The 27207-nt window shown below is 48.2% G+C and overlaps 1 protein-coding gene across 23 annotated transcripts in view; it reads left to right on the forward strand.

The window, feature by feature from the left end:
- The window catches only part of LOC118505207 (innexin shaking-B), a 57944-nt gene that overhangs the window by 15713 nt on the left and 15024 nt on the right, over window positions 1-27207 (forward strand). For 10 of the 23 annotated variants that reach the window (XM_036040696.1, XM_036040692.1, XM_036040699.1 and 7 more), the window contains exons 2-5: window positions 3824-6698; window positions 10766-10931; window positions 11076-11209; window positions 11289-11478. In XM_036040696.1, coding sequence (XP_035896589.1) covers window positions 6451-6698; window positions 10766-10931; window positions 11076-11209; window positions 11289-11478 — 738 coding nt within the window. In that variant the 5' untranslated portion in view covers window positions 3824-6450. Of the gene's footprint in view, window positions 1-3823; window positions 6699-8194; window positions 8329-10765; window positions 10932-11075; window positions 11210-11288; window positions 11479-15363; window positions 15650-21419; window positions 21529-22103; window positions 23359-27207 lie in introns of those variants that run through there. The other 13 variants (XM_036040703.1, XM_036040712.1, XM_036040702.1 and 10 more) reach the window with 12 other exon arrangements.

Consider the following 27207-nt stretch of genomic DNA (forward strand, 5'->3'; position numbering starts at 1 on the left):
GAAAATGGACTGACAGAGCAGAAGAATGATAACGGGAAAACACACACTAAATGAGATCAGACATAAAGAAGCTGGGAAGCAAAAACTAAAAGGAAATCTCGGGGATCCGATTTGAGGGAGCATCGTTGTGGACAATGTTTCCATTTGTCCACTCAAATATGTGTGCCGTATGTGTCGTCGTCTTGGTCGTGGTCGTCGTCGTCGTCGTCGCATAGCCTGGATTTATATTTATGCAACCCAGTATACATAAATATTGTTTGTTATAAATAAATTCCCTTCAAGCTTGGTGTCTTGCGCCCATCCGTGCCATCCGTGCCGCTCATGCCCGGATCGCTTATCGCTGTTGCGATGGGTCAAATGAGGCGACGAAAAACTCTCGCCCCCCAACCACACACACACGTATATTTATAAGCACATAAACATATTTCTACAACATGAGAATTTTTCCTCGCAACGATTTCGATTCGACCGCTGCACGCCATGCTTTATCTGGCTGCAGGTCCCCGTAATTGTCGTTGTGCCGTTGCGCTTACAGCCGAGATTTTTGACTCAGCAGTAGCGGCGGCCGTGGTCGGGGCTCCGAGATCCTTGGCGTAGGACCCGATTCCCCCGATTCCCGGATTCGGCCGGTGGTGGTGGTGATGGTGGTGGGTGGCCTTTGCATAATCAGCATAAACCGTCCCGGACCGAAAAAGCACACCCCGAGCTGCAACAACGGCTCGCGTTTCACTCAAATGTTAAACATCGATTACAACGATTGAGGTCAGGGGCATATTCCGTGTTGTTTCGATAGCGTGTATTTGTACCATCGTTGAAACATTTGGCTGCTTTTTCGGGGGTGTGCGGAGGTTGTTTTATTGTGCCTTTTTTATTGTCCGTTTTGTACTCGTGCTCGTTGGCCGATGGCGGCACTTGACGAGAACCCCCGAAAGCAGCAGAACAATACAATACCGACTGGACCGATGGACAAGTGCGCCCAGCAAGGCAAACAGCATTCTATTTGTAATTTTTTGGCTTCTCTAGGTCTGCTTTGCTGTTGAACCATCCTAGGATGGGTGGCGGCAAAGTAATTCTATTATGATGAATTTTGCCTGACAATGTGCATCTTTCGAAAAATCTTGGACACCAAACGGCCAAAAAAACCGAACCAAAATCACGGACCAATGCTAGGTCTATCCCGTATTCAAATGAGCGGAAAACACCCTTTCGGGGAACGCTCGGAGTTCGGGAGGTCGAGGCTTATCAGCTCGTTAAAAACGGGTTAGTTACGGTTGGCTGCCACGGGGGCCGGTATTGATTAACTTGCCACTTGACCAGCCAGAGTGTGATTTATGGTAAACATTTGTAAAAAGAGGTAATTTAGTTTGCTCTCCCGACCAAATCCTCCGACCGTTCTAGACTTGCTAGCAAAGGCTAAAAACGATTCGTGGTTTAAAATTCAAAAGCCCCAAAAAACGTCATCAAACCGTTTACCCATTCATCCGGGGGATTCCGGCGGCAGGGATTATTCGGAAGGCAGTGAAACTTAAGAAGCTGGTAAATATTGTCCCAATCAACAACGATACGCACCGTCCGTGCGTGGAAGGGCAGGATCGGAAGAGTGTGGGGGCGAGTGCTCAGCCCGGTCCAATCCCAGCCCGGCGATGATCCGATGATGCTCGATTTGAATGATGAGCTTTAAAGCCACCCGAGACTTAGTGCTCGGGGCGGCTAGAGATTTTCCGAATCTGCAATTTAAATAGGCAACCCTATTATGTGTCAACTGTGTCGCAAAGAACGGCGTCGGTGCCCTTTCCGCACATATTCATCCTGCTCCATGATGATTATTATGTTTGGCAGCCGGAACGTGGGAAAAGAATAAATTTATGAACACTGCAGCCCTCAAGACATCAGCCAAGGAACTGCTGCACGGAGGAATTGGTATTGATAGTGTGGTGGTGTGTGAAAATATGAATTTTTCTCCCAGCTTTAGCCTGTGCTGGCTTAGTGTGAAAGTTTTGTAGTTCGCCGGACTATTTTGGAGTAAAGTTCCGGATCTGGGGTGAAGTTCGCCAGCCCAGCTATTCGCAACGAATGAATGATCGGGTGTTGTTTTATAATTTTTCCTACCGTTCGAGATTCCGAGATCCGACGCCCTGATCCATATTCATGCGCTCTCTAACCCAGATGCACTTATTAGCAATTTAAGACCTTAAATCAAATCTTGGGACAACTGCAGTGAAGGCTTGTCGCAATTTATTCCCGCCGAATGCAGGTGATGCAGGTCTGGCGGTATATTATCGTTTGTCTGTTTGCTTAAGTACGGAGCGTATTGAACTCCGACTTCCAACAACAATCCAGCGATAGAGCTATTTTTCTTGTGACAAGCAACTAAAAACGCTTAAAACTGCCACGGCGCGAGCGTCTGTCAATCAGTAGCTTTAGTGGTAGTAGCAACCAGGCAGAACCAGGAAACACGCCCCACTGGGAGCAACTGCGGAAAGCATGGAAAATCATAAAAAGAAGCAAATGATTTACAGCAAATGCGGCAGTTTGTCGTTGCCCGACCGGTTAAATGATATTTATGTAGTCTAGCTGCTCCACCGTCATCCGTCCATGCGAACGGAGCGAAGTTTCCCGGGCGCTCGCAGGAGTCCTCGTACCGGAAATAGCCTACACCGCCGTCACTTTTCATCCTGTGGCTGGCTGGTGCTGTACATCAGTTCCGCGGAGTAGTTTGGCGATGATGTGCACGTTCCATTCATAATCGTCACAAGTAAATGTCACGTTCGACTGTTAACATTAACAGTAACTTGGTACGTGCGGTTCTGCGTTCGACAGGATCACAACTTTATTGAACCGACCGTCGCTATCCTTATCGTGCTTCGCAGGCTATCTCGCTTCTTCGCAGTCTGGCGCTAACTAGGTGGCCTCAGCAGCAACAACAACGCCAACAACCACGGGAGCGAGCTCGTTAAGTGAGAAATAAATGTTGAGTAATCTATTTGACGAGCATTTGACGAAAATTTTGAAGCGTCGTACCTTCTGCTTGCCGTCGGTGCCTTTTTGTGGCTGATGAATATAAAAAAAAACTCTCACACACACACACTTCTTCATATGGGTTGCCCTTGATGTAAGGAACTGGAAAAAATGACACACTTTCTTTGTACGTATCTCGCCAGGAACCTCCGGAAATTCATCACATTCGAAGCGCCTTTTGTAGTATAAAATTGAAAACTAGATTCCCGGTGCTCGGTGTAGTCATGTGGATTTGCCAAATACTCCCTCACGCACATAACCTTGACGCGGTACTCCGCTGCCATAAGCGAGCTTCATGTCAGGGATTTGTGGAGTTGGATTAGCAAAACTGTCACCAGTTGTTGTAAAGATAAAGTATGTTCGTTTCCTGTGAATGGCGGCACTGCGCCGGCCAACATTTACATAAATATGCTGCGGAGACGAGTGAGGCTAGCGAGGGCCGGTGACTGATTTAAATGACTAGCACGGTGTGTTATTCCATTTCCACCTGACAAGCGACAATGGTGCTGGTGCTTTAAATTTAGATTACATTTGGAGCGGGACATGAACTCACCTGCACTAACCCTAACCTGGGGGTTGCCACTCTCACTTCTGCTGGAACTGGAGGGATGGCTGTAGAGCAGGAGTGGGAGCGGCGGTGGTGGACGAGTTAATTCTATCACTTTGTCCTCAGCGGACCTGAAACCTCTGTGTATCTATCTGTTCGTCTAGGGCAAGTGTAGCCTCGTTACTTATTTATCCTATCCTTTTCTCCTCTTGTTTTCTTTTTTGTTTTCTTTTCCCCTTAATCTAATTCCATCAACAGAGCAGGCCTCGGAATGGAATGAAGCGCTGGACGACTAGTAGCATCCTGTAGAAGTGTTGCCAGGCCAGAGATAACCATCAACATCAGCGCGCCAGTTTTGGGAAGAGAGACAAGATTCAATTAATAGCCTCGGTCGAGAAACAACGCACAGCAGCTCGCTCGCTACCGACTCTACGTATGCACAGGTTGTCATTGTTGTCGTCCATGGACAGCAGGAGCAGGAATCACCGCGACGTGTGCTACACTGACAACTGTGGTACAAAAACTTTGCCCAGCTCGAGCACGGCACCGAGTCAAGAAGCAATGCAGTAAAAGTGACGCCGTTTTCGGGATCGGATTGTTAGGTTATGTTCCGCGGCTGGAACTACTACGTACTACAACGAAACTCGCACACTGTATCGTGTATCTCTAGGCGGCCCCCTGTTGAAAGGTGTAGTAAGTGGTGAGCTGTGTGATAAAACGATATGCGCTGTGTGAGTGCAGAGGCAAACAATGGCTATCACCGATCGGCGGCAGCGGCATTGCATCCATCGAGTTGAGCTGGTTCTCCGGTCCGGGAGCGAGCCAAAATCGAACGTTGTCACGTCAACGGCAGGCAGCCCGTCAAGCAAGCAGCCCAGCAGCTGTCAATCCATGATCTATCGCCGTACGGTGGCATAGTGTGTGAGTGCGAGTAGCAGTCCCTCGAGTGAGTGCTAATTAGTGAGCAGAAGTAAAGCGAGCCAGGACTACACCGCTAGTGAGCGCTAGTGACGACAGCACAGTGAGTGTGAGCGAGCGATCAAGTGAGCGAGTGAGTGAGCGAGTGAGTGCGAGCCAGTTAGTGCGAGCGAACGTACGTATTCGGACCCGGGAAATGGTGACTTCACTGCCGAAAGCAATCGTCGTGCTTCCTTTATCCCTTGGCAAGCCCGCACAGTGACAGGTGCATGCAATAGTGAGTGTATAGTAGTAGCAGCAGCAGCAGCAGCAGCAGCAGCCCCACAATGGTGTCAGCTTTTTGGCTGCCAGGGAAACATAACCTTACGCGGTGGTGGTGGTAGTGGTGAGCGGTAGTAGTGCCAGGACCGAGCCACCAGAAATATTCACGGGGTGCGTGTTCGCGTGTGTGTATGTGTGTGTGCAACGGATCGGAACCGGAAGGGTAGCCGAATGGTGCCGAAAAAGAAACAGCAGCAGTGGGCCCAGCGCACTAATGAGGACGACGATTCCCGCGAGGACGGTTCGAACCGTTTTACATCTGCAACGACGGCCAACGGTGCAAAAGCATGGGGTGACGGCTCGCTGTAACCGTATCGAACTATTGTTATTATTGGTGCGTTGATGTCGTTACGGACATTTTTCTGTTTTACGTTTTTGCGGTGAGCGTTACGACGGCGAAACAGATAACGGCGCGTAGTTTTGGTGCGAGTGCCTGTGTGAAATATCCTCCACTTGTCCTGCAGCGCGCCCGTCCGTGTGCGTTGTTGTGTACGTGTGTGTGTCAATTCTGTGCCGTTTAACCCGTCGTTGTCACAGTCAGTGATGCTGGCAGGGTCCCGTACCGTGGCGTGGCGTGTTTCTGCATATCTGCATATCGAAAGCGAAGGCAAACCAACCCAGTGTCAGTGCCGTAACGCCGAGCCTAACGCTACGTAACGCTACGTAACGCTGCAGGCCTACTAGCTGTCAAACGTCACGCACCGGAGTGCGGAGTGTAGTGCGGCAGGAGATACGTGTGGTGTGGGGTCGTTGTGTCGGAATAGCAACGGTTTGTTTATTTCTATAGCAATATTACATCGCGTCGGCCAATAATAGCGCGCTGTAACTACTACACAATCCAACCGCCACCCCCAAAACATCCACAAGGTGGTGGTGTTAGTGAGCGGCCACATGGGTTCAAGTGTTTCCAATAGTGATCTTAGCGTAGTAGATGGTCGATAATGCCAATCGTACTCACTCCAGAAATTCACCGACGAGTTTAATTAACGTACTAAAAATATATCCACCAAAAACCAGACGGCAAATCACGGCACGGCTTCGATCGGTGTGAGTGTGTGACCCCAATAGGATCTCCCAAACTCCCCACGGTTATTAACTCGTGCACCGGTCGGTCAGCGGACAGATTTTGCGAGCGAGAAGCAAGAAAAAACGCCGACATTCGCTGTATGCAGCTGACCGAGTAGAACAGGGGGAAAGGGCAGGACTGCTCGAACCTCGAATATCTTTCCGACCGGATACGGTGGAATCAACTGACACAGTGAATGAGCTTTAGTGCGGGATAGTGTTGTGGTGAGACCTGGAGTAGTGTTTGTCCAGTGGCAAGGAGGACACTGGTGTACTGTTTTTCCGTTGCTCTTTCCATTTGTTCGTGACTGGTTTCTTCGTTGATTTCATCCCTTTGCCCATTGCCCCAGAGGTGGATAAGAGTGAGTCGAACATGAACTACGGCTGTCCGGTGCTAGTGTCCCGGTTGCACATGATGGCCCGCGATGGCGTAGAGCAGGACCTGGACCAGCAACGCAAAGTGCACCATTACTGTAGCGGCGCCGGTAGTGTCGGTAGTAGTTCTAGCAGCGGCCAGCGCGCCGGTAGCATCGTGCAATGATGGCAACGCTCTGGGTGTACTAGAATTTTGGGTCACATAAATGTTCAGTGATTGTGATAATCGTAAGAGTTTTAAATCATTTCGGAGTGCCTCGTTAGTGAGCTCATTACTCGACAGCGGCGGATCGAAAAAGATACACCCGCTGGATCCTAGTATCACGCTTGAGTTCGAATCAACCGATGCTCCTGACCGCGGGAGCATTCATGATTCCTCCAAACTGCTACACATGGGCAGAGCTAGTTCCAGCAGAAGCTCGATTGATTCCAGGAGAGGACTACAACACAAGAGGTTGGTATTGGGCTCCGTGTGACACTGTCTCCCACGCGCGCTTCTGAGTGTGTGTGTATGTGTGTGGTTGTATGTGTCCTAGCCATATAAGTTCTCATCCTTCATCCCGTTCAATAATCATCGGCGCGGCGCTGATTAACAATCAATTCTAAACCCCATCCAATGTAACCCCCTCACGGCTAGCAGTAATCAACAGCAGGCAGCGAATGGGCTGAACTGAAGGCAGGCAAATTCTTCTATCTTCGCGGAACTAGTAGCCCGTCTACGAGTATCTTGTGTTCGTAAACCTCGGAGCATCAAGCTAGGTACCGTGCGTCCTCAGCGTAATTACCGTCGCCGATGGACTTACCTGGTGTAGTCTTAATGACCAGACGACCATAGAGACGATAGGCTAACGTTAGCGTTGGTTGATTGATTATGATGTTTCTTCACCCAAGGGCTCATTCGTCGTGTAAGACGGGCGGGCGGGCGGGCAGGGAGCAGCCGGATACGACCGTTCTACATCAAGACACCAAATTTCTGCTCCTTAACTTTAATATCTTAGCAGCTTCCATCCGGTGTCCAAGGACTTCCGAGAGCGCTAGGCGTTGTACTTCACGGGATTCGTTTTCGTTTTTTTTTACATTTCGTGCCCCAGCCTCCCGTCCGTTCGGTTCGGGGCGGAAAAGCTTTAATTCATCTTCATTAACACCTCTTTGTGAGAGTTATCACATCGTTCTTCGCTCTGCGTCCGTAATGAACGCGAATCTGCCGCGCGACGCCCTGCCGGACGATGGCAACAAGTTAAGCAGCATGCTGCTAATACTTAATTTGCTCCGCTGATTATGATTTCATATATTTTCTTTTACATCCCAGTGCCCAGTTTCCGTCCGGCAGGCGAAGGACCAATGTATTCGGCCGCCAGGGAAAGTTTTACCGAGAACTCCTGTAAGGAGGAAGTCATTTTGCTTGGGAATGATGTAATTATGAGTGATTTTAACCTTTGTGGGTGATGATGAATCACTCATCACACCGCACAAGCATAACAAGGTGTGTGTGTGTGTGGGGGGGGGGGGGGGGGCTTAGGGGGGGCTTTGGGGAGGAGGGGCGGGATAAAGTATGAAAAGATCATAAATAATTATTTTTAAAAATGTATGACGCCCTCTCGAGATAACCATTCTAGGAAGAGATAAGTGTGTTGTATGACGTTAGTAGAACTAGATCCTATCTTATAAACGTAAAAGTTGTGTACAATCTCATTTGCGGTCCCTGATCTCTTTCAGAAAAGAATACTCAACTTGACAAGGCCTCCTACATTCGTAGAGTAGAATCATGCAAATTTGACCCTGAGCGCGCTCGTGTTGGCGGCATACGCAATCAAATGATCATACTCCATGCAATCAACTTCTTGTGTCTTGTGCTGATGAAAGATTGAATACTCTATAATAATTACCAAAAACAATCCAAGCAACAACCGTCTAACAACATATTACAACTAATCGTATATTCTTCTTCAGGAAAAGCACAAACCGAATCTAGCATGCGTATTTTGACAAACACTGGTCCCCAAAACTACTACACAGATTCACACAAAGTGCTAACAAAACTTACGGCCTTTTAAAGATACAGTTAGGTTTATCCAGCAACAGGGGTGAGTCGTTACTCTTTACTTAGAAGACAAGTTTTGTTTTCCTTCTTTCCTCGTTTCTTTTTTACTCGATCTTCTTTTCTTTCCATTCCGATTCTATTGTTACCCATTTAGCCTATTTGTTTATCACTTTACTTAATACTTCTACTAGTATCTAACAAAGCAGATTTCATATTGATACTTACCCGATGATAACTATGATATGACACCTTTTTCGTAGAAGTGCGGCCAAAATCGTCCTCGCTATGATTTGGTTTTCCATAGGTTTTGTTTTAACCTCTTGTATCTGTTCTCTCATTCACTCACTCACTCTTTTCTTACTCTCGCTCTTCTCTTACTTTGTATACTTTGTACGAGTTTTGTAACTTTTGCCAATAATATTCTAATTTCTCAGTTGAGGAAGGAGGTTTTCCAGTAGATTTTCAGTTTGCATGAGTATACTTTTGAATCATTTAGTAAATTAATCCTTCTTGCCTCTATGGTTTCTCTATCTTTTCGTCTTTCAACTTTCTTCATCCTTTTTTTCAATAGAAATTTTGAATATCAGTATAAAATCAGTAGGTCATCGAACTTTTTAAACAATTTTCTTTTTCCTATCAAGTTATCTTCATTTAGAATACTTTGCCATTTTTTAAATCAATTTTCTTCTCATCATTTCCCGTACCAATATTAATTATCTTCAATTCAACCGATACAGCTCTGAGCTTCTATTAGTAAGAGAATAGTTTAGCGATCCTGTTTTGTACTTCCTATTGTTTTTTTTTTCTTTTTTAACTACTTCAATTGTAATATTTCGTATATTTGATTCATTTACCATACTTTTGCCCTCATTCTGCTGTAGACTATTTTATTCCCCTCGCTTGTGAACCGGTAATGAAAGCCAGTTTGAAAAATACACATCCAAGGGTTCCAATCACACTATTGCTAATATTTGAGACACATTACGCAGGAAGGCGTCCGGCCATTAGTTGAATAGAAAAAAAAACATTGCTTTAACCCTGATGCTTCTCACATTACTAGGCTTGGAGTTGACAGATGGAGAACTTTAAGAAAAGTTTGTAAATTTAAATGGATAGAGCGTACTGTACTTTTATTCTTCCTGTGAGAAGGATCACATGTTTCTCCTACTTCATCGAACAGTATAAATTGTATACAGGTGCTTCATGAAAATTTATTATATTTGTACATCGATTGGTAATCCACAAAACACACGACACACTCCGTCACACATACACAAAGCCACACATACAACTGTCATACACAAGAAAAGCGGGATATTGTATTTGATGAGACGCGATTGGCGGATAGTAGGGCACTATGGCCGAACGGCTTACCAGACTGAGCACAGGGAAAACGAAAATTCATCTCTGCTCGGTACGCACATCGTGCCCATTTACCTCGCAATTGGAAGCGGAAGAAAAATAAATATATAAACTCACCACTCGCCATTCGGACACTGGACACGAGCACAGATCTATCTTCCTAACATACGGTGCATAGTGCCTTTTAACCGCTCCACCCAAAAAGCTAAACAAATAACGCCTAAATCTACGACACGCGGTGCATTAGTCATCAGGGGGACGGCATCATTTGACGGTAGAACCTGGTGCCGACCGACTGACCGATCCCCAACTCCACATACATAAAGACTTCCGCATTGTTCCATTGTTGCGCAATACGTTTGGTTTTTTACATTACAGCTTCTAGTTTACGCTGCCTCCAACCACCTTAAACCACCACCTCTATTATACCTCTATTACCTTGTTCAACCTGGTTCGATAGATTGATTGATGCACATTTTATATACCTTCAACGCTTTCTTGTAAACAAGACGATCAAACAGCAACAAATTGCAGCCATACACAGCAACACGTACACTTAACCTCAAATAAAAGCTACCAAAAAGGGAGTTTCCTTCACGGTGTCGCTCAAGTTATTCGCCATTGGAAGTGCTTTAAATTAAACCCAATAATTTTTTTTAAACTAAAAGAATAATCAGCGAGAAACTCCCTTTTCTTCACATTAATCTGTATCTGTAAAAAAGAGCGCAATTACGCTTTGAAAGACACGCCACATCACGAACAGCATCTGGCTACACACAAAAAAATCTGTAAACACTGATTGCTCAGCAAGAATTTGAAAAAAAAAGTCACGCCTCACCACGCCTCACGAACACGTACTACAACTACAACGCTATATTTCTCGCACATTCAATTTTCCGTAGCTTTTGAGTAGCGCGATTATAGCAAATGATCGGAATAAAGCTTCCTTATCGATCGGGCGCCGAACCCAGCGTGATACGATCCCTGGTTCGATGATGAGCGAGGACTTGAGGACTCGCTTGTAACAGCGCTACCAGCGGCCAACATTAGTATTAATCGTCTCCCTATTCTCTTTCTCTCTCTTTCTCTCTGTCTTTTTCTCCTCTTCCGATCGGTAGATCATTTTCAAAGAAAGTCAAAACAAATCTAGCTGAAGGAGTGCCATCCTATTTTAGAAAGAACCAGGGGGGGCCAACTCAGAGAGCCCCCATAAATTCACCTTCTAGTAGTAATATGGAGTTTTTAAGAGGCGTTTATGCATTTATGCAAGTGAGTAGGTCATCGGTAAGTATCCCGACGCCTGGATGTATGCAATACCATTTTCGCTCTAGTGCGACTTGAGTCTTTTACTTTTGTGGAAGGTAACTTTTGATCCTCTCTTCAAGCACAAACTAACCTCACCTTTTCTGTGCGTACTCCGTCATCTAGGTAAACCATGTAAAGACAGATTCTTCAATTTTTCGACTACACACGAATGCAACGGTTATCCTCTTGGTAACGTTTTCGATCGCAGTTACAACAAGACAGTACGTCGGAAACCCAATAGACTGTGTACACACTCGGTAAGGTCCTAGCAGCAGCTTCCTGAGCGTAATAGCAGGGCGCATCAGCACCTAACACCTGTTCTTCCACCTCCCGCAGAGATATACCGGAGGACGTCTTGAACACCTACTGCTGGATACACTCAACCTACACTGTGGTGGATGCATTTATGAAAAAGCAAGGCCAGGAAGTACCATTTCCTGGGGTCGACAATTCACAACGAAGCGGCGCGCTAACGATAAGGCACACTAAATACTACCAATGGGTAGCATTTACGCTGTTTTTTCAGGTAAGTGTCACCGTTCCCTGCATCTTCCACAACATCCACAACACCATTTGCAACACCATCATCACCACCGAATGTTTTGCTGGTGTGTGTGTGTGTGCTCTTGGTCTTGTTGTACTCCATTTTCCTTTTTGTCACACCACTCGTTTTGATTTTCCACCAACACCGGGCACCGGGCACCGGGAGTTTGTGAGTGCGAGCTTCCGCTATTACTGTACCGCAAGTCGCCGTAAGACTCGCTCACACTCACTCACTCTTTCCGGTTCTCTCTCTGTCTGTCTCTCTCTCTCTCTTTTTGTCTCTTTATCTCGATGTCAAATGCACTGCCCAACACGTGTGTATCAAGCCGATGAGTGTTAATTGTTGTGCTGAAGCATTTCTGAGTGTTTGTCGTGTTTTAATTGCAACGTTTTTACTCTTCACCCACCACCACCACCACCACCCCACACCCAATGGTCAATTTTCACCCTCCCCCAACCCACTCAATCCATCCAAACCACTCGGACCGAAGCCAGCTGACATGGCTCTCCTGGCCAGCGGGTTTCCTGCTCCATTCCGTGACCTGAAACTTCCCGGAGGTTCCACGTTCGACAGAACGGATGAGTCTTCCATTCCCACCAGCACCCAGGGTTCTCTGTGTGTGTTTGAGTGTTTTTCTGATCTTCATTTTCTTTTTTGCTCCCCGGGGTTTTTTTTTTCCACGCTCCGAGTTTTTGACGTCCGTTTTGAGTTCCAATTCCGATCCCCGATTGTTCGGAGGATGTCAACTGCATTGCGACCAGGGTTTTCAGGCCAACTATCTCCGAGTGCTTCTCAAGGATGTGCTCGTCCTCGAGGACAGTGTGTTTTTACACACACACACACACACACACGTACACGTACACGAACACCCCACTCACAGGAGGTTTGAGCGAATCGGAAGGAATGGGGACGAAACTGTGTGGGGAACGGAAAGTGCTCGGAGGAGACGAGTCATCTTGACGCGAAGGATTACTAGACATTCAGTGATTGTCTTTCGTTCGAACCAGGATGACTCTTGTAGTTTCCACTCGAACGCTGATCGTCGGACAAGGACGCAGTCGTCAAATGTGCTTCCGTTTGTTCGCCGAACCAACGTTTACTCGTTAAGTGACGTTCAAGCGATGCTTCGCGTCCGTTTGGTTCGAGTACGATAGTATCGTTTTCAAACTACTCGCGAAAGCATGCCAGCAATTCTGTTTATCCAGGCATTTCTGTTTTGAAAGGTAAACAATTAAAGAAATATTTAACGTGATCGATAAGCGGGAGTCCTCCCTTTTTGCCTGGGAAAAATTTCCCGAGCCACATTTTTCCATCCATTATACGACCTGCTGCGTGCTTGCGTTAATTTGCTGTGATCCGCCTCGAGCTCGGGGGGAATTGATATCCTTCCTGATCCGGCGGGCAGATTTGCCATCTAATCTTGCAATCACTAAACACTTGTCACACGAAACAATTAAATACACGCAACGCAAAAAAAGGGAAATTAAAATTTACCGCAGCCGCAGCAGTAGTGAGACGGCTGAAAAGCCAGCCCAACAGTCACGTGACGAAGCCGTTTTGTAAGTCACGATTGTGCTAATTTGATCGTTCCGTTGACAAAATCAGCGGCACTTTTATTACCGCTTCATTAGGCAGCACGCAACAACGCAACCCGACCCCGAGTGCACGCCTGCAGCACCATTTGGCGCCATCGCGTTTTCCCTTGTTTTGTTGGGGGAAATGGTCGCTGAAAAATTCATCATCCCGCAGCGGCGTACTGTTCCGTCCGGGTGGTGTGGTTATTGACGTATTGGCCGTACGCTAATACGCGGCATTCGGTATCGGTGACTTGGGGCTGTGATACACAAACAAGGCCGGAGAAACATCTTTCTCCTCCGGTGTACAGCATTCATTTCCAAAGCCATCAGCAGCAGCAGCAGCACCAGAGAGCAGATGGCCCCAGCGGAAAACGCGCTACGTGTGTGACGTAATCATTTTCTCGATAGCAGCATATCCCCCGGGAAATGCTGATTTTTGGTGGTTCATTTTAAAGCAATCAGCATCCATTTATAACGTCATCATCATCATCATCGATACACAATACACCGCACACAGCGTACTGAAGTGATTCCTCTTTTTTGCCGCAGCAGATCCGCAACGCTTGTCGGATTGCTTTCGCTGATGCCAACGCCAAGATACCGGGCCCTTGCTACGCACACACGACCCAAGGGTAAACAACGCACGTATGTGCATGTACTACGTACGCTTATGTACGTGCGTCGGTCGCGGTTAAACTCTTTCCGATAGAGCTGCTCCACGGCCAGCAGCAATAAAAAGAAAACTCACTCACACGCGCCGCTCGCGTTGACAGATGGTGCACGGTGCGCCCTCTGCCGTAAAATCGCGCAAGCTTCCATTTGAAATCTGAACTTGGATGCACTAGGATGGAAGCGAACGTTAGCGGCATTTCAAACTTTCACTCGTCAACTGAGTTGCATTGCATTACAATGGCGGAATGCATTTTTGGTGCAATCGATGGCAAAACAATGGCAGACGCAGCATTTCCCAAAAGGACAACGGCCGATAAATGGGCAGAGAAAAAAAAGCTTTTCCCTGACAAAGTGCTGCAAAGCTTCCGCCAAAGGATAGATAAAGCGGATTGGCCCTAGAGAAGCCTTTCCGTGTGGCGAGTTTTCCGATAAGATTCAACCCCTTTCGCTTCACCCCATTTCCCCTGCAACCCTTTCTAGGGAACCAGTCCAGCGTTTGTGTACACCACAACGTCACATTGCGGATGCATTTACGAGGATTCACAGTTGATTTTTCCTTAGTGAAAGTACAACTTTTTCCACATTAAGCAGAGAAAGAGAGAAAGAAACGAAGCGAGTTTCCCTACTCGTAAGCCAGCCAGAGGATCGTAAGCCAAAAATCGCACGGAGAATCGATCACACGGGACGTAAAAATTGTACGCACACACTGGGCCGTTTGGAAAATGTGCTTATGTATAAAAATGTGTACATAAGCGTAAAGTGAAAATGAGCATTTTCTCAACAGGCTGTTGTGTGCGTAAGCGAAACAGCAACAATACTAGCAACGAGCGAGCACCATTATTGGGAATGCATTGGTAGTATCAACCGGCGGCCAAAAGAATTAGCTCCAAGCCAAAGGGAGGAGGATGCGGGGTGGGAAAGTAGAGGGGTCAGGAACAAGAAAGAGCAAGCGATTGAATTACTAAAAGCGATGTGCGTGTGTGTGTGTGTGATTTTTTCCGGTTTGCTCCTCTCTAGAAGAAAAACAAAGGGAGCACGCCGTTCTATTTTTTTGTTTGCAAGCCTAGTGAAAAAAGTTTGCACGAGAGTAAGCCCAGAGAAAAAACTACACCGAATGTTAAGAATGAGATGGAAAATTAAAAATATCGGCAGTGTGTACGCACACAAAAACCCCTGAAAAAAAAGTCCGCGTCACCGCGCCCGATGCCATGAGGCAATGAGATGAAAACCCCGAAAGACCGTCCCGTTTTTCCGCCTGTTTTGGTTCTCGCTTCTCGCCGGACGGACGTCCATCGGGTGGGCAACTCCCTTTCAGAAGGGGGGAGGTGGCGGCAACCACAGCCGAGAGAACGCACACATTACGTATTTATAAACATTTGAAAAATCTTCAACAACCAGCAGCACACACATGTCCACGGCGACGGGTTAGACGTATTTGGTCCGTCCATCCTCTCGGCTCGGTGGTGGTGGTGGTGTGCGTACGAGTACGAGAGTAGGAACGATGGTGCGCCAGGTCCGTTGGCCGTACCATTGACTTCGACCAGCGGCCAGCAGCAGATTGGCCATGGGCCACGCCAAGCCGAGAGATATTTATGTTTAGAGCAGCGAGTGCGTTACTAGTGTGAGCCGAGGCGTCGAGACGCGAACAACGCCGCGTTCGGGTCCCGGATTTGTGAGACCGCGTGAGATACGGGCGCGCCAGGTCGGCCAGGCGTACGTCCTCCCGTCCCCGTTCCCGTCGTTCGTCTTCGTGTTCGTGTTCCACGCCGCCATCCACCATCCTTGACGTGTGCGTGCGTTTGTGCGTGTTAACAATTAATTCCATCCATCCACCACCATCCCCCCGTCGACTCGCTCGCTAGTCCTAGTTTTGCGCGTCTCAAGAATAAGACGAAAAAAAAACGGTTGGTGGTCAGCAACTCTCCTCCACCCGCAGTCCTCTTACCTCACGTATCACAAAGTTGGCTTGCGAATACGGGAAAAAGCTCCAAAACAGGTCGAGAGCGGGAAAAAAACGGTGAAACGATCGTGATCTCTGTGTTGTTGCGGTGAAGCGAATTTGATGCTACAAAGTGATGCTGTTGAAACGGATCGTAGTCGTCTCCTGCTCGAGGTTGGGAAACTGTGGTCGGAAAGCGTGCATGTGCGTCTGTGTGTCCCGAAGGCGAACAGGTTCAAGTTGAAGAGAAAATGCGGCGAAAATGTACATAAAAATGGAGCGCAGGAGCGTGTGCGCGCGCCCATCTGGGGTCTGGGTAATGATGAATATTTTTAATTACAACACACCACCACCGGTCGCTCTTTACCGACCGACAACAACCGACGATCGATGGCGATGGCACGTTTGATGAAAGGCAGTCCCCGTAATCAGGGACTTCATTTCCCGAGAACTTGTTGCGGGCGTTAAGTGAGCCGCGTCATCATTAATCTGCCGAAAAACATGTGCGAACATGCGTTATTTGTTGTGCGTCAAAGAAATGCAGAAACGCTGTTGAAAAGTGTGTAAACTGATCATCATCAGCATCATCAGCATCATCTCACCCTCACCCCGGGCTAATGGCGAAGGTCGGCACCGGTGGCGTTTCTGGGTCTCGGTCATATCGAGCCAGGTCACCAGCTTTCTATCCGTTGTGCCATCGACAACAACAACAGCCGAAACGATTACTTTCAAATCTCCCCGGTGAGCGCTCTCGATGATGACGTCGTGCCACGGAATGCTGTCACATTTGATTACGTTGCGACAGTGACTGCAGCTGCACGTGAAGGACTCGCTGTTTGCGGGAATTGCGGGCCAATTCCAAGCGCTCTCTAGTCAACCGTGACTAACGCATCAACTTCATCTTCGATATTGCGCGAATTGCGAACACACTGAAACGTGATGCGCTGACTCACCCCCCGGAGCAGTGAGGACAGCTGACACTGACACTGAGAAAGGGGGGGTGTAATCAGCTGCCAAAACAACAGCCCCAAAGAAACGGAAGCGCATTCGCGCACTCGTACACCGGAATTACCGGTCGCCTGCAGCGTTTTTCCAATTCCGTCATTCCGGAGGCTGCGTTTGATTGTAGCGCTGAGTTTCGCATCCGTCTTTCGGAGGAAATTGGATTAACTCGCTGCTTCTTGGAACTCCGGGATGCGCTCCCTAGATAAGCGCGTCACGAACCTTACCCCCTTGGTTGAGCTCCCGGAAGCTGCAGTTGATGGGTGGAAATCGAATTCGATCGATCACCAGGCCGGTGTCTTGGCAACTTGCTCGGGAACTCCCCATTAGCGAATGTTCCTGGTACGGCCACGTCACTGTCACCTCGAACAGTGTCTCGAAAGGTGGATAGGGGCCTCTAACTCTCATTAACGAGCGCGTTGAGTCTCGCCGGACATCTCGGGGAGCAGGGAGCTTAGCTGATATTTTTACTCCCTTCTTCTTCTCCTTCCCTGAGATTAGGTCTGTTGCCACCCTCCCCCTTCTTCCCCCTCTCACCCCCCGGCAAAGGAAAACAGCATTATTCAGCACGTATATATATATAAATACTGGCCAATTTATGTGTGCACCTCGGCACGGCGAACCTCGGCCTGTGAGTCGACTTCTTGGGGTATAAAGATTTATACCTCGTACATGTGTGTATCATATGGCTACTCTCCCCGGTCCGCTGTCTCTCAACCCCTCCCCCCTCCCCGCCCTTCCCTTTCGATTACAGTCCCTACCACCACACACAAGCGCAGCGTGAGGAAAACTTCTTCATTGCCGCGGCACCGAAATGAATGTGAACTTCGTGTACGTGCGTCGTGCATGCGTCGCTCTGTGCGTGTGTGTTTTTCCCCCGGCAGTATAGCTTCGTGGTCGTCATGATCGTGTGTGTACGTCGCTTGATCGTGCGTATCCATCCGTTCGTGCTCTAACGGTGCGCTGCGGTTTATTCAGCGTTTTTCCCCATTTTCCCTTTTTCCAACTCGCTCCCTGTTTCCAATTTTGTATTGAATTCAAATACCGCTCTTGTTTGTGTGTGTGTATGCGTGCGTGTGTATGTATGTATCGAATCTAAACGCCGGTGGAAGGGAAAAATTGGCTTCATTACGCCCTACACGTGTTTTCGAGGTGTGTGGACGTCCACAAGTTAAATAATGACGGAAAACGAAGAAACGCTGCAGAAGGGGACTCACATTTCGCGCTTTGCACGATTGATGAAAAGCCCTTGCCACCTTCCCAAACGGTGTGGCGTGCAAATTCTGGTAGCAACACGCAACACCACGAATGTCCCTAAATCATTCCGATCGAACACACGAACGGTGGACCCCGGGGTCGGGCCGGTACCTAAGCGTACGAGGTGCTGACGGGTTGATGCCGCGTTGGGTTGTAATAATTGGAGAGTTATGTTTATGACTATGGCCAGCAGCACGGGTTAGCGATCATTTCGGAGCGATCATCGTTTACCACCGGGTGGTGGTTCTTTTCGGAGCATCCAGCAGGCCGGGAATGCCAAGTGAAGAGCGTTTTACATCATTTCGGAATAGGTTTTCGCGTTCAATATGGTTTCGAATATTTGCCATACCGTTCGCGTTACAAATGTGCGTGGTTGTCTTGTTCGGCAGGATGCTGGGCTTTGGCATATTGACATTGCGCGGCGTTTCGCGTGCTCCGTTCTCAAGTATTTCAAACATATCGGGCCGATGCGATCGATTCGAAACGCCGTCCTGACATCGATGAATCGATCGTGTTCCTCAAGAGCACATCTTTTGATGTTTCCCGCGTACCGATCTTCCCACAAGCACACACACACACACACATACGCTTCACTTCCGCGATTGATCGCGCTTTAACAGCATAACAAATGCCCGGTGTCGAAGAAGAACGGCAAAAGTGTGGAAGATGGCCGATGTATACAGCGGGAACGGGGGCCCTCATTAAATCAAACACTGGACGGGATCGGGCGGGTTCGCCATTGTACCGAGAGAGAGAGTAGTTGCTTACTTGCAAGCCGTGATCGATGCTCCCAGGGTCCGGGAAAGTAATGTTTGTGTTTGAGCACCCGAAGGTTCCAAAGCTAATGGGAGACCCTCGGCGTCGTGCTAAATGGCGGCCATTTTTCATAACCCGCACAACACGTTACTTTGTTCGCGCTGCTAGCCTTGGCGGAAACAACCGTGTAAAACAATGCAATGTGCAAGCCAAATGCTTTCCACCCGGCACACACAGACGAACCCGGGAGAACGCACATGCGGTGGCCATTTTGGTCCATCGATCATCGCAAGGATCATTTTCCAGGGGGGGGGGGAGTTTTGCACGTTAAGCACGAACGGATCGTTTCGCTAGCTTAATGGGCATCGACCTGTTGTGTGCACAAACAAGGCACCGAAACGATCGCCATATTGTGCCTTGTGTTTTATGAAAGGGCGCCATTTTGCTTCTTTAAAACCACAAATGAAACTTTGTTGAGGAAACTCACAATTTCTCTTTTTTGCCGATGTGCCATTGCCTCAAACCGGAATTCTTCATACAATCTGCAAAAGGAAGTAGCCACCGTCATAAGCGGGATTTTTTTGTATTTTACTAGTTTCATGCAGACTTTCAACAAAAACAAACGATTATTCATCTTTGTTTGACAAGGTTAATTTATGATTGTGGTGGTTTAGAAATTATACAATTCCTCATTATCTATTTAAAACTAGTTGCCTAAAGTCAATTACCTCAGGATGTCAGCTAAACAGGTTAAGCTTTAGCGCTGTATGCTTGATCGAATGTCCAACAAATGCCGGCTAAAAATTTAAATTTTTCTCACTCAAGCCATTGTAGAGTTCAGTAATAGAATAACTTTACTTAAACCCTATCCGCAAGTATTCTGCAGTGCCGAGCTACTTTCACAGGGATTCACAGGGCGCGAATTATTCGCCATACGTGGGGAAATGCCTGGTCATGATTCATTCTCCCAATCTTCACTTCACTCCCCGCTTGTGTTCAATCTCAATTATACATTATTTTTACAATGCAATATTTAGCTTATTATACTTTCCCACCCCACCCCACTACACGGTTCACTCACACACGCTCACTCACGTGGTACACATGCAAGCAACTTTCTAAACGGTTGTTCAAACACTTTCCATTGCGGTTATGTTGCATTGTCTCACTACACCGGTTTATTTGCTTTTCCTCAACCATCTCGATGTGTGTGTGTGTGTGTGTGCGTATCCGTATGTGTGTGGTTTAGTGTTATTTTGTTTTTCTTTTCCTCGCCCCACCATCTAAATCACTCATTTTCCCGTTTTCATTTTTCTCTAACCCCCAACTTCGCATTCGACCACGAAAATAGCGAGAGGATACAGTGGAAACGATCGCACCACCCGGGGGATCGTGCCGTGAGGGAAAGCGTGACGCGCGAGTGTGTGCGTGTGCATGTACCCATGAAGTGATCCATATGCTTTCGTTACTTGAAGGTACCTAGAGATTTTTGCGTCACCTTTTTTTTCCATTTCACGGCCCGTGTTCTCCTGAGTTTGAGTGTTGATTTTTCCGTGTGTCGCTAGGGGAGGGGGATTGTGTCTCTTGCGTTCCATTGCTTCCGGCCATTATTCTTTTACCACCGCTCCCCTTTTTTCCACCTGATTTCCCGTGCCAGTTCCGAGAACGAATTACAATTTCCTTTGCTCAACTCCACGTTCTATCTTCTGCACCATGATTCAATTCGCTACATTATCGAATCTACGCTCGTTATCAGATTTCATTTCGATCTGACACAGCGTCTTCCGTGCGTGTGTGTGTGTTTATGTGAGTTTTCCACGGCACACCAAATGATAGTGTATTCATTGCAGATCATTGGTGTGTGATGTGTTTGCCGAATCTCGGGCTTGTATTTTTCTTAGTGTCGAGCCTGTCGAAAAGCGTTTTAACGGACGACTGCAATGTGACAGTATAATCTAAACAAAAACCGAACGGGGAAAAGAGGTTGGAAATTTTCATCCACCAATCGGCCCGGTACACCTATCGAAACGCCATACGAACCTCCCAGAAAAACCCAAAGGGACACCGAAAGACCATTAATATCGGAAACGTGATTATTGTAGTAAATCCTCGAAGGATTCGCGTGAAATACAGGCACGAGATAACGATTTCGGGCGCCACAGTTTTGCCAAACAAAGTTTTCTCCACATAGCGGCTTTCGGTGGCCATCCGGTGCAGGGTTGTTTTACTTTTCCATCACGGACTCAATAACTAGGCGCTCTTTAATCATGCCAGACGGGGCAGCAGCATAATAATAATGCATTCGATTTTGGCAAACAGAGACAAAAAAGATGTCCCCCCCTCCCCCCCGTCAGAAATGTGGGTCTCTTCGGATCGGCGGTTTTTGAATATTGAACCGGTGAGACCACAGCGCCCAGATTCGCCCAAAAAAAAAATAGATTGTCGAATCGAATGCGAAACGGATTCGGGTCGAGTCCTCGATCCGACGAGACTAAACGCGCGAGAAACGACGGTTGTCTGTCGTTACTTTCTTTGGGGGCCCCATATGGCCCCCTCTTGCGTGTGTATTTGTTCGGCCCAGTACGCCTCTGGTAAACGAGTGCACGCTCAGTCGCTTCTGAGGAAAGGGGGGGAGGGCTGGGAGGGTTGGGACAGGAAGATGGAGACGCTCGTCTTTCGCTCAGCCGATGGTACGATTCGAAGACGACGTTTCCAATCAGTCACAGGCCGCCGTCGGCAGCGGAAGCAAGCAGCAGCCAGTCAGCCAGCCAGCCAGCCAGCCAGTGCACGGTGCTGTAGTAGTTGTCGTTGTTGTCGGTAGTAAGGCCAGTAAGTAGCGAAGGTTGAGCGTCTTGGCAGACAGAAGTACGCGCGCGAAACACGAACCTAGCGAGCTGCAAGCAAGCTGCCAACAGACAGCAGACAGCAGACGGGATCTGTGTGCGTGCGCGTGTGTGCTCGGGCGTTTGTGTGTGTGTGTGTGTGTGTAGGCAACGTGGCATCTCGTGTATGCACTAGTGCAGTAGTGCATTTCCCGTTTTTCCCCACGGCGGAAGGCGATTATTTGGCTGTGGTCAACCCCTTGTGGTTTCCGGCAGAATGAAGATCGAGTCAGCGACCAGATCGAAACATTCGTTTTAAATATGTGGTTTCGTGTGTGCGTGTTTTGGTGTGTTTTTGTATGTAATGCGATACATCTGGACTGTTATCTGCATCGGTGAAATGTAGCAACAAAAAACCCCCAACCTTCTAAAGATCACGTTCGTTTCGCCGTTCGTTTTACCCGAGCGTTACTCCTCCGTTTTGGGGAAGCTTTCACTGTGTACTACAGAGCGTGTGTGTGCGTGTGTGTGTGAGTTTCTTGGTGAGATGTTCATTGTCCCGATTTGTTTCATTTACGCTAGCATTTTCTCATACGCATCGCGAGCAACGTCGAGCAAACGTAGGCAGTAGCTACGTCCAGTGCCACGTGTTAAAAGTGTAGTGAGTGAATTGTGCCAAATACACCCGAGCTCGGGATCGCCTCCATCTGGTGACAGAGCTTGGGACAGGCCAAACCTTATCCTTCACCCTCATGCCAACTGTCTGTGAGATAAAGAATGCCTTAGCAAACGGTAGCTTCTATGCGGTTCTTCTTGAGGGGACTCACGCCTTAAGAGCCACGTTACGGAGATCCTCACTGCGTATGCCAACCGGGTCGTGCTAAAACCGTGAACAGCAGGCCAATATGGTGTTGAACTGTGCCACCAGAACATTGGGCAGTCTTCCGAAACGTCACCGAACCGACCGAACCGGCTATTGCCGTTCCATGGACGAACTGCTGGACGCTAGAGTAGACACCGTGCCACACGCCGTTGCCAGCCGGCTGCAAGTGTTCCGCCTCGCTCGACGAACCAATCGCTTGGGCACGCTCACGAAACATTTAGCCAGTAACGTCAGGCGACGGGTTTAACGGAACGGGCGCCGGCCTTTGTGTTCCCCTATTCCAGCCAACAACAGTGGTCCAATACGGTTTCAGCCAGATATCAGCCAGCATATCAGCGGCGCGTAGTCGCACTTAGTCCCTTACAGTTACAAGTTAAGCGTTAAGCATGCCCCTCGGTGCCTCGGAATCTGTGCCTAGGTTTTGCCTGTACGTGTGAGTGCGCGTGAGAGTAGTGAGTCCGTTTCATACCTACGTCATGTGTTAGCAAGCCCAGCCGACCAGCCGATCGCATCCCGGAGAGTATCGCGCATTAGCCGCCAACGTAGACCACGTCACCAGCGATAGCCGCCCCGGCAGGAAAGATGTTGGATATCTTCCGTGGCCTGAAGAGTCTCGTCAAGATCAGCCATGTAAATACCGACTCGCCCGTGTTCCGACTGCACTACTCGATCACCGTGATCATACTGATGTCGTTCTCGCTGATCATCACCACCCGCCAATACGTCGGCAACCCGATCGACTGTGTGCACACCAAGGACATACCGGAAGATGTGCTCAACACGTACTGCTGGATCCATTCGACGTACGCGCTCAAGAGCCTGTTTCTGAAGAAGGTCGGCGATGAGGTACCGTACCCGGGCGTCGGCAACTCCGGTGGTGCCAGCAACTCCGACCAGTCGGATAAGAAAATTTACAAATACTATCAGTGGGTCTGTTTCTGTCTCTTCTTCCAGGTGAGTCAGTCTGCACTCGGGGTGGATGGTGGTGGATTCCGTCCCAACACCGACACCCGCGTGTGTGTGTGTGTGTGTGCGTTTGTGTGTGTGTGTGTGATTTATGTAAATGTTGTCTATCTCGCTTGTGGCGGTAGTCTGAACGACACTCAGCGCAAATAATGTCTCGTAATCGCCGCTTTGAGTCGGTCGCACGTTGTTAGCCTTTTGCTCACATATCACGTTACACGGTGTCGTTAAAGCAGGACCGGGCCGGACGGACATCGCAGCTAGCCATCTTCCGATTCTTTATGGGTCGTTTGATCGGGTAATTGAAGTGTAGAACATCAGCAGAAACAACTGTTCAAATATTTAACGCACCCGATTCAGTCAAACAAAATGGACACTTCATCACCCACTTCGCATCGCCCGTACTCCCCCTACACCAACACTCGCACTCGCTGGCCGAATCGAGATTTCAGAACTCCTACACGGTGGCGAAGCACACACGGGAGGTTTTCCCGGTTGTAACAACACGTTGATGAATTGGCTTACCATTATTTCAATCGCTTTTCTGTCTCGATCACTTCCGTGTAACCGTTGTGCTGTAAACTCCGCTCAGCTCGTCCCACACACACACGCAGATGGACACACCTACACACACACACTGGCAATCTCCGACGCGAGCGGCACATAAATGAACGGGGTGGGAATTCTTCGGCTGTGTTCCCGTGTGTTTCGTTTTGTGCTAGAAATGTCGCAATTACCACGTCGTCAAATGGCAGGCAATAAACTTCTCGCTGCCTGCCTGCTGGCTGGCTGACTGACTGGTTGGCTGGTTGGCTGGCTTGGCTGGTTACCGTCGCCGCCGTACGTCCTTGAAAACGCAACCCCCCTTCTCCCCCCCAGAACGACCAATTTGACGGCCGTCACCACGTCCATCTCCTGCCATTTGTTGTTTGTAATATTTTCGTTGTGTTTTTCGCAATGCTCCCCTGGGTGGACGAGGCAGCACTCTCAGTGTAGCGGCAGCAATTTTAATTGGCTTTGACTTCGATTTGAGTACATCCTGGGATGATGATGAAGTCGAGACACGCCGTCGTTTTTTTTCTAGCCCAGCAAACATGATGTGCTCGGATCGCGCGCGTATGTATGTGTGCGAGTGTGTGTCTTTTTTTCTCCGCAAAAACTGTCGTGACTCGCAGTTCAAACGAAATTAGCAAAACCTTGATGAAAATTCTGTGTGTGTGTGTCGTTTGCTCCGGGAAATAGTGAATCACTCGTTGGTGGAGATTTTTCATTTTAATTTAAAAAAGGGAAACAGTTTGGCCCCATAATTCATCCATTTCTGTCTAAACAATGGCACATGATGCAATCACTGCGTGAAAAATGGAAAGCCGTATGATTCACGCACCTCACCTCGTTAGTTATTCACCCGCGCGGCGCGTACCCAGCGCCGAATACAATACGAATCGAACGAAATATAGGTCCTACGGTGCAAAAGCTAGCAAACCCCCGGGGTCGGTTGGTGCCCCCGTCGATATGAGCAAGCACTACTGTCGTCGCAACAGTGCGAGATGTATATTTATTTACCTTATCATATTTAAAAGCACGTAAATCTCGGCCAATCCAAGTGCTGTCGGTTCGTCTCACCGACCGACCCCCAGTTCGCCTGTTGTTATCGGCCGCACCAAAAAGCTGTCTCTCTCTCTCTCTCTCTCTCTCTCGCTCACTTCCTCTGTGCGTGAGGATTACGATCCATTTGAATGCGTGCACGATTGCAGTGTGATTTGGGTTTTTAAATAAATATCATTCAAAGCCAGTCGCGAAAGCGCGAGGCAGATGGAGGCGCCTGGTCGATGGAGGCGCCTGGTCGCTGTCGACGCATGAGGACGGGGGGATTTTTTTTTATTACATCTATATTACTTCCTGACCCGCAGTGGATCCATCGTGTCCCACTGTCACCCGTCGCTCGCGTATTTTGTTACTTCCCTCCTCCCCGCCTCCCCACGCCCTTCCTCTCTTTCCCGCGCGGCATGCACACAGTGGGTTATCTCTCACTCCCTCCCCAAGGGGGACCGAACCCAGGCGGACACGATCGTTCACAATGCAGAAGTACGCGCGTGTGTGTGTGTGTGTGTGGATACTGTTTTGAATTTATTGTCGAATATAAATTTGAGAAGCTATTCATTTTTCGGTGCGGCACGGCAGGGTACTGCTGCCTGTAAATCTCTGCCTAGATCGGTGTGCCTTTTAACACAAACCATGCCAACCGTGCCTGCGAAGCGCACATTTGACGTTTTGTTTGGTCTAAACGGGAGGCTCAGCACCAATTCCTACACCGCCACACCCCACTGGGGCTGGGGCAGAATGTTAAGTCCCGCGAGTTTATTGTGAGCATATTTTGTTTAATTTTCTGTTGTTTTAAAACAATAAAAAGAATTTCGGCACGACTTTTCAACTTGAACAGCTTTGGCCGCCGTTGGGGAAAAGTTTGTCGCCAATGCCCTCGTTGGTGCGGGATGCTTAATGATGGAGGTTTTTTTTGCTTTGATTTTCATTTCTTTTTTGAACGAAAACAAAAACGGAGGTTCAAAAGTATTGAATCAGCGCACAGAAAAGGTGCGAGGTGTACTTGTCCCAGCTTTAGTGCCAAGTGCTAACGAAACAATGCCCGAAGCTGTGTGTGTGTGTTGTTTATTGTTTTGCCAAGTGTAAGGTCCGTATACACGTAGATCCGTGTACACATATATTCATCGATAATTTATCGTGTTTCGGATGCGGCCACCGTGCCGTGCGTTCCATTTATAGAGCCCGAGAGGTGCCTTGTGCTGGGGCAAAAGTTGCAAAATGAAATTTATTACTACCCAAATACCTTCTAAAGTACATAAAATTAACGGTTTAATTCAATTGCTGCGTGCGCGAGTGCGTGTGTTCGCGCGCGCGCGTGTGTGTGTGTGGTTTTTATTCATTCCCTTCAAAACATCCCATTGTTTACGTGCGCGGCATCCCAGAAGGCACAAAAAATAACTATGACATCACAGTTCTCGCAGCCATTATCCTACCTTTTTTTGCTGCTGCTGCTGCTGCTGCCGCCGGTGCTGGGTTTGAACAGCAAATGAACGGAGCATGACGGACAAATGGCTATGAAAAAATAAACTCCTATCCTCCCTAGGGAGACGGGGAACGACGGTCGGCGATGGCCACAAAAGGCCGAGCCGGACCAATTTAAACACTGGCACACTGAGGTACCCCCGCCCCATTCAGCGGGCCGTTGCTACCGGTCGAATTTATTTTGCATGAAATCGACTCAAATTTTAATTTTATTTTTCCAACTTTTTGTTTTGCCACCCCCCACCCCCACCTACCCCGGGTTAAGAGTCAAAAGTCAGCCGAAAGAGATTTTTTAGAAAACACACATGACAAGTGGAAGCGGTTTGCGAAAAAAAAACATGCAAAGCGATTGCAATAGAAATGATTCACCTCAATTGTCCCCAGTCGAGAAAGTGAACCGACGTGAACAAGTGGCAGCAGCAGCAAAACGGCAACCCTTCGAATGCACCAGATGTGACCGAATTTTAGAGGCAATCTTCGGTCGGTCAAACGAGAAGGAATGTGCAGAAAACCTTGAGTCGGTCGCAAAATAAAGTCGCACACTGGGAGAGCGGAGGAAAGGAATGGAGGAGAAGGGAAGAACATGCTGAAGAAAGCAACATACACCGACACACACACACACTCATCCACGCAAAAGAAAACAGGCCAATGAAAGCGATGCTCCCAATCCTAGCTCCTCTATGTGAGTGTGTGTGAGAGGGAGAGAGAGAAGGAGAGCGAGAGCTCCTATGTGGTTGGATAAAGGATTATGCGCTT

This window comes from Anopheles stephensi, chromosome 2, assembly GCF_013141755.1.
Source record: "Anopheles stephensi strain Indian chromosome 2, UCI_ANSTEP_V1.0, whole genome shotgun sequence".
Lineage (NCBI taxonomy): Eukaryota > Metazoa > Arthropoda > Insecta > Diptera > Culicidae > Anopheles > Anopheles stephensi.